Here is a 12,867-nt window from a genome sequence, read left to right on the forward strand (position 1 = left end):
AACAAATTTTGTGAAATAGTCATGTATGGAGGATCAATCAATTAACCAAAGTAAATTGAATAACGCTTTAAAAGCAAATGTATGAACATAGATTATGACACATTATATAATTAACATCAAATATATATTTAGATACAAAATGTATACACATATGGGTAGACACCCCATTTTTGACCATCCTCGAGACTTGGACGTCACCATTGGAACACTTGGTGATTACTCTTGTTTGTGTTCGTCTTGAGTTCCCGGAGGTCTCGGTTGCGCGCCTTACCTTAGGACCTCTCGACTCGACCGTGTTGTGTCTGGTTTTGCACCAAACACTTGTGTTTTACCTTGGAGGGGCAGGGAATGTCTTGTGAGGCATCCCCACACATCACCGGCCATGGCTTGAGGCCACCGGCCAGTGATTTTATGACATCGGCAATGTATATTGCCGGTCGGCACTCTTTGTTGCCGGTTGGCCATTTATTTTGCCAAAATGGCAATTTTGAATGGCCGATCACTGTTCATCTACTTTTCGTAGATATTTTGTGCCAGCTGTGATAGCTGACACCCACCTTTTCTCCCCTCCATACACGTGTATGGAGGGATCTCTCTCTTGACAAGCTTATTTGACAAGCTTTACAAGAGAGAGCTCTATAAGAGAGAGTCTCCTCTCTTGGATTTAGGGTTAGAAAAAATAGTTAGAGAGCTCTGGTTTTAGGTTAGGATTTATATATCTATCCTATATGTCTCTCTCTCTCTCTCTCTCTTGAGCTTAGTGTGTGTGTTTTGTCTTACTTTTGCTCACAAGCACCCACCATCACACCATCCCTTGGAGCTGAGGCCTCTTGAGGGTTGTTTTGGAGGTTTTGAAGCTGGTTTCAACCTAAAGAAGCTGCTAGAGCTCCATTGTTGAAAAGGGTTCTTCAAGGGTAATCACTTTACTTTAGTTTCCCCAATCTTGCATTGGCTTTTGACCTATCTTGCTTTCTATTTTAGACTTTGTGTATAACTGAAAAAAGCTTTGTATTTTCATGCTTAAGACATTTCATTGAGGTCATTTTGGCATTGGGGGTCGAACTCCCCCTCTTAGGCCTCTTTTGGCCTCTTTTGGTGCCTTTTCTTTAAGCCTTGTTGACTTTGTTGTATTGCTCTTTTCACCATTGAAATCCAGTGGATTTTCAGTGGTGAAAAAGATGGTTTGAGGTCTTGAATAGGGGAGGGACACCCCTCTCCCCTTTGTCTCTCTTTTATCCTTGTTTTTGGCTTAAAGGGCAACATGCATGCTTGACTGATTTTGGCCCTATTTCAGAGGTTTTTAGGTGTCTTTTGATCATAATATATCTCTATCTTTGGTCGGGTTTGTGGTCTTTTGTATGCATAATACCCTTGTTTTGTATCCCTCCCTTTTGCATAGAAATGCATCTTCTATTTAGGCTTCCATGTTCGCATGATTTAGCTTAGCTTGTTGAAGCTTTTGGTCATGATTTGTCATGCTTAAGGTCTGTTGGTCACTATTTTGGTCATGTTTGACATGCTTGATGTAGTTGCTTTGCATTTTGGCTTGTAGGCCTTGAGTATTTTGGCTTCTAGCATGCTTAACTTAGACTATCCTCATGATTTGACATTATTTAAGATCATATTTCAGTCCATGTAAGGTGGTCTTATATTGTCATTTGTGTCCCTTCCCATGCTTTAAGGTGTTATAGTTTTGTGCCTTGAAATGGGCATTGTGCATGCTTGTATGTTTAAGACATTTTGGGGCTGCCATATCAGCGGGTTTTTGGGTGTATTTTGCTGCATTGAACACCTATTTTTTGTCGCCTAGTCCATGCCATGAGTGGTCATGATGATTGTAGTAGAATGCCCCTTGTTTGTGCCTTAGCTTTGGGCCCCTTTGACTTGCATGTTGGCATGAGTGCTTGTTCACCATTTTGGACACTTTTTGGTCACTTTTTTTGGGATGGACTGAGGTCTGCCCTTCATGGTTTAGCACCACCATTGCATGATCATGTTGCATTATTTTGGCCCTCATGCTTACATTGTATCATACTTGCATGTTGGCATGGCATTTATCTAGTTGCATCTCATATACATTGTACCATACTTGGCACATTTAGAATGCACTAACTTAGTTTGCGTGTTTAGGTTGCATTACATTTGGCATGTTTTGCATTTTAACCTCATGTTGTGCATTTGAGCCAAGTTTGTATATATGCATTGCATTGCTTGGTTTGGGGTGTCAAAACCAGGCATGGGGATAGAGGAGTGTTTGTACTTCAAGTGACAAAACACGCCTCAACCCTCGGTCGCCAATCCCCTTGACTCTAATATGATAGGGTGTTGGTATTCATGTGTTTTGTTTGCATGCATTTTACATTGAATTGCAACCTCGGCCTCTTAGGCCATCATGCATCAAAAATGCACAATTGATGGCCCGGAGGTCGAGGGTCACGCTCCCTTGAGTCTCTTGCATGATTGGGAGTGTGACCAAGCTCACATTTGCTCAAAATTCCATGCCATGTACTGCTTTGCCCTCTGCTGCTGTCAACTGCAGGTCCCAGCAGGAATTTGTGGCCGATTGGCAGTGTTTAGTGCCGACCGGCAAATAATATGTGGCCGATAGATTTGAAAGAAGCCGATGGAAATTTCCCATGGCCGGTGGTTATTTCTCTTAGCTGATGGTGTTCTACAGTGTGCAGAGAACATATCCCAAGACTTTGGCAATTTTCAGAGGAGCAAGGCAGCATTAACAGAGGCAGCAGTGGCATGGTACGGGTTTCCGGGCAAGATGGATCGAGCATGCATCATTCGCGTATCCCGAGGCAGGGCTGCGGCCATCCCTATTCTGCATTTAATTTGTTAAATTAGAGGGTCTGTAATAAATTAATTAGCTAGGATAGGTAATTCGTTACTTGGATTGTATTATTCTTTTGGTCCCTCCGAGCAAGGGCAATTGTGTAATAAGTGTGTGTGAGTGTGTGTACGTCTTCCAACCCCACGTCTTTCTTCCCTTTTATTTACCCGTTTATGATGGTAGACTAGGGCATACTTAAATTAGCATACCTTATGCTATGCATGCGTGCATTCATACATTTGTCTTGCATGCACCGGGCTCGGCGCATCATTCTAACTGCATTTGTATTTCAAATCTAACTTGAATACATGCTACTTGTGCATTTTCACATGTCATTCATAGAATAGCCGAGCCTACTCTAGTGACACTTCATATACATTGCATTAGACATTTAAACATGGACTTGGATCATGCATTGATTGCTAACGAGTTCTTTGTTTTGGCACGGAGTACGATGTAAGTATTTATGCTTTAGCATCGTTGCATGCGTGTGAGTGTTGCCATGATAGCATGATTACCATGAGGCTAGCTGCTTATGTGACATAACTACTTGAATGCCTGTGGGTGAAGGTTGGATTGTCTGAGTTGGAATAGATCATTGAAATCCGTGTTTTAGCCTACTTGCGAGTAGCAAATTCCAAAACATTTCTTTTTCTTTTTTTAAAACAAACGGATATGCAATGCTTATTTCCAAATTAGGCGATCTAGTCTATACTTTTGTGTTGTGCGCATAACATAGTAATTCTAGGCTAATAATCGGGATAAGAATACATAACGTTTTCAAAAACGGATATCACGGTTAGTAGAGGCCGATCTTCGGATCGGGCGAAAGGGGGTGCTCATAGCTGACCTTCCCCAATCGTACCCTAGCTCCCGAGCCGAGGTAACTTTGGTGATGACGGACACGTGGCCTTTGGCACCGAGTCAGGGTTTCCTAAATTCCCCCTTAAAAAATATTTAGGTGGCGACTCTGTATTTGGCAAAGCAGTCCATGTTTGGCACTTCTTTTCAAAAAATCTGTTTCTCAAAACGATTTGTCGGATTTGGACTCTTTGGTTCAGATTAAGAACCGTGACACAAATCGAGTCCGAATTGTAGCAGCGGGGTCCCCCGCGAGCGCGTCTACAATATGCAAATATATTAACATCACATACATATATTATTATTTATAAGTACATTAAATATAGATATATACATATGTTCAACATTACATGTAGATACTCAAGACAAAAGGTTCAAAGAGAGAATATGAAATGAAGAGATATTCAAACATTCATTTAAATATAAATATACCATTCCCAATAATAAAAAAAGAGACAAATATATGAATAAGTATAAAACTAACCTCTTCTAAAATTCGTGTTGCATTAGATTGTTTGATTGTGTAGGATTTTGCCGCCTTCTAAAATACTTCTCATGTTGAATTGCTATATATTGTTTAGGGTTTTCAAAATTCTATGATTTTTACTTTATGTCTTTTATTGGCATTATTTGGAAAGGATGAGAGGGAGGCAAATATATGTGCTATGTTAATGATTTTCCATATTAGTAGGATATTTGAATTTTGAAATTCAAATTTAAAGAATAATTAGAGTTTTTTTTAGTTGGGTTAACCAATAGAAATTTTTTTAATTATTTTAAAATATAAAAATTCTAAGAATTCATGTTGAGAACTTGGAACTCTCACAAACCTTATTCTTAGAAACTTCATTTTTCTTAATATATATATATATATACATATATACATAGATATATTGGTAAATTACACTGCCTTGTCTTTTAGAAAAGAAAAAAAAAACATATATATATCAAGCTTCTTACAATTACAGATGAAATAAAAACACAAAGATTAATGTAATATAGATGACAACCACATTTTTTCATCCATAAGACTAACGAATTTCTGATTAAAAATGTGTCACGTGTTATGTAAATTAAAACTTTAAAAGTACCCAATATAATTGTCAAATCTATAGTATACAATACTTTTTCAAATCTTAGAGGAAGTACAAGTAATTTACCAAAATTTTTATTATTGTTTTGCTTATTTAGGTTTCTAATTTAATTATAATTTATTTCAAATGTTTTGTCACAATCAACACCATCAACATAGTGCATACCGATTCCCACACTAAGTGAATGGATCAGAGATTCGTGACTAACTTTGAATATCCAAGAACCGAAGGCTTGCAAAATGGAAGAACCATGAAAGCTGCCTGACTAGGGTTGGTCAAAAAACCCATCCAGCGTAGAAGTTAGGAGTTAGAGAAGAAGAAATGAGAGAGCACATGTAATGGCTTTAGATAACTTTGAATTATATCAGTTCAAAATACCTACAATGATATGAGAGTATTTGTTTATATAGAAGACTTGACTTGTTCCCCAAGACGAGGGTAATGGAGCTTGGATGCCTCAAGGCTTTCTTTATCATTACTCAAAGTGGAAGACCACAAGGTGGTTAGCCATGGAGGCACATGCTCACTCTAACTGAGAGGGTAATTTGTGAACAAATTGAGCCGAGCTAGAAAAAGTCTTCTTTGGAAGTTGGGCCCGCGCAATGGGCCGAGATAAGAGCTGGTGTAACTCAGTCTTGGGCTAAGAAGACACTAGGCCGATTAGAGATGGGTTACTAGGGCCTAAACCTAACTATCTGAAGGTAGTCCTTTATCGGACTAAGATGTTGTCAATAAAGAGGGCTGAGCTATGTGTAGCTCGGTAGGGTGCCATTCGATAGATCGACTTTCGGTCACAGAGGACCGAGATAAGGTAGCTCGGTTAAGAATGTATATCCGAGCATAAGGGTGTGGCCATCTCACTTGACTTGCAGTGATGAGGGTGTTCTAAGGATAAGCATCATCCTTGGGCATGAGACTCCTAAGATGACTCTGCTAAGGAGAGTTAGAGTCCTACCGGGATTTTTCCAACCATCTCACTTAGTTGGTAGTGAGTAAAGTGTTATCAGGATAAACATTATCCTTGGGAGTATAATTCCTAGAAGGACTCTGCTAAAGAGAGTTAGTGTCACGACCCAAACCCGCCCTTAAAAGTTTGGTCCATGACCAGCCTGTGATTAGGCCTCAAAACAAAATTTTATAATAATATTTATTCAATTACGGGGCCTTAAGCGGAAGCAAATACCAACATAGATGAGATACCCATTGAGCTTGTGCATACATGAAGATTTAGATTAACTTAAGCAATTAAATACGCTTCCCAAATTTACAATAATCACATAATTACACCGATCTCACACAAACACTTATATAAGACTCAATAAATTACATATTTCCCAATACAAAAATTAAGGCCTCAACGCGGAGGCGTAACTCGGTTGGTTTGACAGAGAGGCAGACCTCGATTCAATTCTAGTGTTGATCCCCGATGGCTCACCTACATATATAAAATAAAAGGGGTGAACTAATTCTCAGTGAGTAATACTAAAGTAAAGAGGTTAATGAATGATGTCCTTAACATTAGAATTACATATTTCACAATTTAAAAACGTATCATAAATCTTTTCACAACAGCCATTTATCGTATCATAAACCATACCCTTTCAAGTGGAACACATAATGGAACTATTACAAAACATTTTACGTGGTACGTGGTACACCCACTTAGACAAAAGATTAGAAGCACATTTTAAAGTAGGACATCCATTCATGCAGATAAAATACCACATCATAACGTGAGTCATATAACGATGTCAAACCCTTTGTATTCATATCATATGTTCTGAACGACCTCGGGTCTATGTCTAACAAAATGACCTCGGGTCCAATCATATATCAAAACGACCTTAGGTCCAAACGTATCATATCGTATCCTGGAGTAGATGGAACATCGACATGTCTCCACCTCCCCTTGGGCCCAATTCATGTATGGATGAATTCAAGAGGTGACTCGTATGGACTCTAGAGGTGACTCCCACTGTAGCACTTAGTTCCGTACAGCACTTTGTTTCGTACAGCACTTTGTTTCATATTAAAGTCCATAGGTCTTAAAGACCGAACACTCATGCTATAGCATAAGCAAAACAGATAAACAGAATGCCCTTGGGCCCACCATATCATATTATAAACAATTTACATTTCTTATTCATGACTCATTTTACTTTTCTTGGAAACTTGTGTATTTAATACAGTACGACATTTAGAGAATCATGTCACCCATTAACAAAATACGATATTTAGAGAATCATGCCATGCATTAGTTAAAATAGATAATGAATAACATATCTTTACTCTACTATTACTCACAGTACTAGGCCTCTGGTAACAAAGGGGACGATGTCCTCGTTGACCTACAAACACAATGCACATAGCATAAAATGAGAATGAAACCAAATCCTTTTCTTGTTCTTTAATCAATTAGCCATGGTGGTTCTAAACTCATTACTCCTTAATAGGTCATAATCCGAGTCTAGGAAAATAGGAGGAATTGAAAGGAAAATGGTTTAGAAGAAGAAATGGTATATCACCGGTAGACAGAAAATGAACAATCATCACTATTTCGCGAATAACTATTTGTGTACTTAGAATTTTGGAGTGAGACCACCACCATTAGAAACTAGACTTCCAGGACTTGAATTTAGGCTCAAGAATCACTTAAAACGGAGTCCGGACGCAAGAGATATGCGTATTTAAAGTTGGTTGAACAGAGCTGTCTCCGCACGTGCGGGAAACAGGGCCGCACGTGCGGGATCACGTGCTTTTTTAGCAGAATGAACTTTGGTGTCGGAAATGGACTGCCGCACGTGCGGGAAGACCCACCGCATGTGCGGCTCTGGGCAAAAACCAATCCGAAAATGGCTGTATGACTTGGAACCTCTCATTTCAAAATTAAACTTCAATTTCATGCAAATCAAAGCCCAAAACTCTTTAACACATGATAAATTTCGCATTATTAGCTTCCACCAAAATTCATAACTTCAAAATACTACTCAATTTCCCAATTACAAGAACAAGATTAAGAATCAAAGCACAAATACATAGGGTGGACATGGTTTGGGGTCCAAAGCTCACTTACATGGTAAGATCCTCTTTAACCTTTTTAAGAACCATAAAACTCCTACAAGAAATTAGATTGAAGCATAAATTCATGCTATATACAAAGATTCAACATCTCCTTGCTTGGAGAAACAAAACCCATACATACAATCATAGATAATCCAAGATATTCACTCCTTAGCTTATGATCTTCAAGTATTGAGAGGGAGAATCTTACCTTAAGCCTTTACCATCACTTGTTCTTGCATAACCATGACGAATTTAAGCCAAATCTTTGAGTTCCTCTTCCATTCCTACTCTTCTCCCTTCTTTTCTTTGAGTTTTCTCTAGAACGCTCTCTCCCCATCTCTTTCTCTCTCTCTCTCTCGTGTCTCTCCCTCTTTCTCAGATATTTTTGGGCTCAAAGTAATGAGCTCAATTCATATATCACATATATATATATACACATTTCATTATATAAGCCTATCACAAATTGGGAGAGCTAAACGCGTTCTTACGAATCGTACGAAATTAAATTTCAATTAAACTTCCCAGATGACTCTAAAAATTATGCTAATCATAAATATGTATTATGACATGGTTTCTGAAGTCTCTAAGGCCTTCAATTTGCAGTGCAAAGTTAACCACCCAAACATACCTTAGCAAATTTGACGGAATAAATCCCCAATTAATTTTCCCAAATGGTTCTAAAAATTCTCATTAACATGTCTACGTACTCCATTCCGATTTCTGAACCCATAAAGATCGTTAATTCTAGTTTTAAAGTCGTAGCTCAGCAGATAATTCTTCAATTCGAACAAATATAATTAAATTGAAACACATTAATCCATAGATAAATAAAGGTAATTCCTTATGCGCATTTTGGGGTCATTACAATTAGAGTCCTACTAGGATTGTTCCAGGCGGAATCTATAAAAGCTTATGACAAGATCTATGCACAGGTATTGAGAGGGTAATTTATGAGTAAATTGGGCCGAGCTAACTTCTTTGTAAATTGGGCCGCACGATGGGCCGGGATAAGAAATGGTATAGCTTGGTCTAAAGGTTAACTGGTTAGGCCTAATTAAGGTCCAAACTGAGCTAAACTTCACATGTAGTCGCAGCGAGATAACTATATCATTCTACATTATTAGCTCGGTCTTAAGTTGTTAACCCAGTTGGAGCATGCCAAACCGAGGTACAAGCAATAAAGCGAAGAATCGAGCTAGATGGAGCTCGGTCATTTCTGCCACTTTAGCATGGCCATGTTAGCTCGATCATTTTGTTACATTACCGAGGTAAAACCATCTCACTTGGTTTAAGCAGTGAGAGGGGTGTTGAAAGATAAGCATTATCTTTCAGGAGTATAATTCCTATGAGGACTTTACAGGGAGGAATAAGAGTCCTACTAGGATTGTGCCACGCTAAACCTATAAAAGCTCACAACATCATCCATGGAGAGGTAACACAACTTTGATTCCCGAATACACAGAGTTTTTTGTCTATTTGTCTATTTTGTTGACTTAGGCATCGGAGAGCTATCCGGCACACACCCGCCGGCTAGCTCACGTTTGTGTTTTCAGGGGGTAAAGCGACGACGTTTGGAGGAGCGCAGACTTGATCGACAGGATTATACGAGAAGATTATTTCGTGCTCGTACAGGTATTACAATTCTTACTCTGGAATACAGAGAGCTTTTGCGTCTATTGTCTATTTACTGACTTAGGCATCGGAGGGATTTCTGGCACACACCCGCCGGCTAACTCACGTTTGTGTTTTTAGGTAATAAGACGATGACGTTTGGAGGAGTGCAAATTTGATCAACAGGATTATACGAGACAAATTATTTCGTGCTCATACACTAACCATGCATATAACAAGGCATATTCATTCTCCCAACTGTTTCCGTGATTCTCGGAAGGGGCACCGGCTGAGGTATTTTTTTGTACGCGTGAGTGTTCACAATTTCAACACCTACTTAAGGATACCTCAACTTGGTCCAGTCGGTTCCTTAACTAGACCCCTGTTAGGCCTTCTATGAATTTGTTTGTAGAGATGGGCTAGTCCATACGGATGACTTTGTGTGGGTTTGGCCAACGTTGGTTCTGCTAATGGGCTCGGCCCATCTCAACGCCTTGTCTAAGCTGGTCCTGCTTGTAATAGATTTGGCCCAAGTGCTTGAGGACTTGGGGCCTGACCCTTGTGGAGTTGGGCTCAATATGACTTGTCCTACGTAAGTGCTTGCCTCATGTGAAATGACCATACGGGTTTGGACTAGCCTAAGGCTTAGACCCGCTTCATTTATATTTAGCCCCTTCAAACATGTATGAATGTTATCAACCACGTCATCCACTTTCTTTTCCCATAAAAATTTTCCTAATTTGCGTTTCATTCCAATGGGTGCACAAACGAACAAACATGTTCCCCCAAATAAAGATTTGGTACAAGGTTTGTAGCTAATTGTGGGAAATTTTGATAAAGACTTGCATTAAGTTAAAGTCTCAATTTGATTCCCTAACAATTACTCTGTCAAGAAAATGAAATGCATATAAATAAATTTAGTTTTTTTTTTTCCTAGCAAATTGATGTGTCATATTATAGTGAAATTTAGAAATGAGGTCAACTTAAAAATAAAAAATACAAAAATTATTTGTATATTCACATGTTTTCAAGAAGGTGGAAGCCACCTATAGGTTTGATAGTCATTAGTCAAAATTTTCAATTTCAAAGAAAAAATGTGAAATTTATCACGTTTTGCTGTCAAAGATTGTTAAGGAACCTTCTTTTCAAATTTCAACAAAGGTGAAGTCATTTTAGATTGGGTTCACTACTAAAAAAAGTACTTTTTGCGACCGCTACAAGCCGTCGCAAATAATAAAAAAACAGTCGCAAAAGACTTTTTGCGACGGCCTATGCGACGGCAAATGAGGGTCGCGAATGTGGGGGTGGCAAATACTTTTTGCGACCGCAAAACAACAGTCGCAAACTATTTGCGACCACCTAACCTACTTATAGCGACTACTATTTTGCCGTCGCAAAAGAGTTTAAAAAATGCCTACAATGTATTAGTGACCATCTTTTTACCGTCGCAAAAAAAAAAAAAAACAAAAAAAAAACAAAACCTACAATCCTATATATATAGATATATATATATATATATATATATATATTCAAATATTATATACAATAAACGTAAAGACATATTTGCAAAAATTTCAACATTCATGCATTATTTTTCATTTCTTCCTTTAATAAAATCTCAACATTCATGCATTAACACTTCTTCTACACTTTCCTCGAAACTATCACAAATCTCAAAATATAATTTCCATCAAACCAAAGAACTTAACAATCAAAAAGAATTGAAAGTGAATTAAATACACATCCATGCTTCCTAGGTCCACACAATATTCTTTTCTTTTTTTAACCTAAATGGCGTAAAAAAAAAAAAAAAAAAAGCCGCTCTACTCTTACTTGCGTGTCTTCTTCTTTTCCATGTAACGCATAACAGCACTGCTCCTACTAGTTGAAGGGAATGAACTTTCAGGACACAATGGAGGCGGCTCTCCCATGAGAACCATTGGAGAAGCACCAGTCTTGATGATCTGCAGCACTACTCTCCATGCTAAGACCAGAAAATGAGATGCTGGAATGGGTATGCGTTGCAAAGCAAAGATTTGGATCAGTTTTAGAGCTTATCACGGAATCAGCAGATGCCGGATTGCTGATAGCCGGCTGCATTGACTTAACTAGTCCAATTGATGACCCCTGGGGAAAACAAGCAACATTTGATGATAAGTGCATTTTAAATCAGATGTAAACTCACAAATAACAAGGGGATTCAGTAGTACTTCAATGAGAGAAAGCATAAGCATTTATTTAGAAACTCCAGCAGAAATATTTGATGACATACATGCAAGTGTGAAATGTTTGCTAGAACGTGATTGACAGGTGTTAAAAGGAGAGGAGAGGTGTTTATGTCAGTTTGGCATTCAGTATTTCTCCTTCCTTCATGATCTGTAAAAAATATATCTGGATTCTCTTTCCCAATCTCCATTGATTGTCCTTTCCATAGATTAGTTGAGATAAAAAGCAAAAAGGTTAATGAGTCCACATCTAAAAGAGAGATTTTTCAGGGGATTATCCAAAACCACACATAGACAGACAAAAATCTAGATGCCAACATGCACAACAAAGTCAACTATTGAGCTACACCTCAATATGATGTTATTCAGTCACTAGTAACTTCCTTGTTTACCTTGGAGCTAATTGGTATCAGACCATAGAGACAGATACGAAGATCACCTTGAACTAGTCGTGGGTGCAAGTTGTTCTTATACAAGTCCCATAACTCATCTCTGTCACACGACACAAATAAATGAGAAACAAGTTAACAATATTTATGACAAAGACGTGGTTGTTCTGGATTCTAAATTAACAATGTTTATGACAAGGAAAGAAATAACATAAAAGATGACAATGGTAAAAGGAAAACAAGGACAGAGATTGGTAAAGTTATAGTCAAACCTTACTCGAGGAAGTGTTAATAAGGAATAACCCTTAACATCAGTTTGCATGCCAAGCATAATCACTGCTAATCGTGTTAATCCCAGTGCCTCCATATCAATCAACTTCTTCATCCTAAAACAAATTTGAGATTTTACAAAATCATTTTATACAACTTAATACGTTAATGAACCCAAACGAAAAGGACTAAAAAATAAAGATAAATGATATTTCACTTGTCACCACAACAGCATAATCGATGAAGTAAATTGAAATGCGAAGCCTGCTAATTAAGGAGAAAAAAAATTATGAATTAGATCTGCATAATGGACTGGAGAAGATCCATTCCAAAAACACAAATGAACAAAAAATAACAAGATTCTTTGTTTGGGTGAACAGGGAAATAAATGCACAGGAAGTAAAAAGGATGAGAGTAAGTTGGCCCCTATGGCTCAAGTCCTATAAAAAGAGGTTTTCCCCTCCTTGGGCAGCAAGCTATTTTTAAAAGATATACAGTTTCTCTACACACTAGAG

General features: G+C 38.1%; 1 protein-coding gene across 1 annotated transcript; it reads right to left on the reverse strand.

Moving 5' to 3' along the window:
• Positions 1 to 11,030: 11,030 nt before the first annotated feature.
• LOC114287158 (uncharacterized) lies at positions 11,031 to 12,619 on the reverse strand. Its single transcript, XM_082908844.1, has 5 exons — positions 12,570 to 12,619; positions 12,355 to 12,468; positions 12,133 to 12,185; positions 11,741 to 11,892; positions 11,031 to 11,595 (listed from the first exon to the last, which is right to left on the reverse strand). The coding sequence occupies exons 2-5, from the start codon at positions 12,465 to 12,467 to the stop codon at positions 11,371 to 11,373; spliced, it is 543 nt and encodes a 180-aa protein (XP_082764970.1). The 5' UTR covers position 12,468; positions 12,570 to 12,619; the 3' UTR covers positions 11,031 to 11,370.
• Positions 12,620 to 12,867: the final 248 nt, after the last annotated feature.

This window comes from Camellia sinensis, chromosome 15 (genome assembly GCF_055761805.1).
Source record: "Camellia sinensis isolate YWXY chromosome 15, ASM5576180v1, whole genome shotgun sequence".
NCBI lineage: Eukaryota > Viridiplantae > Streptophyta > Magnoliopsida > Ericales > Theaceae > Camellia > Camellia sinensis.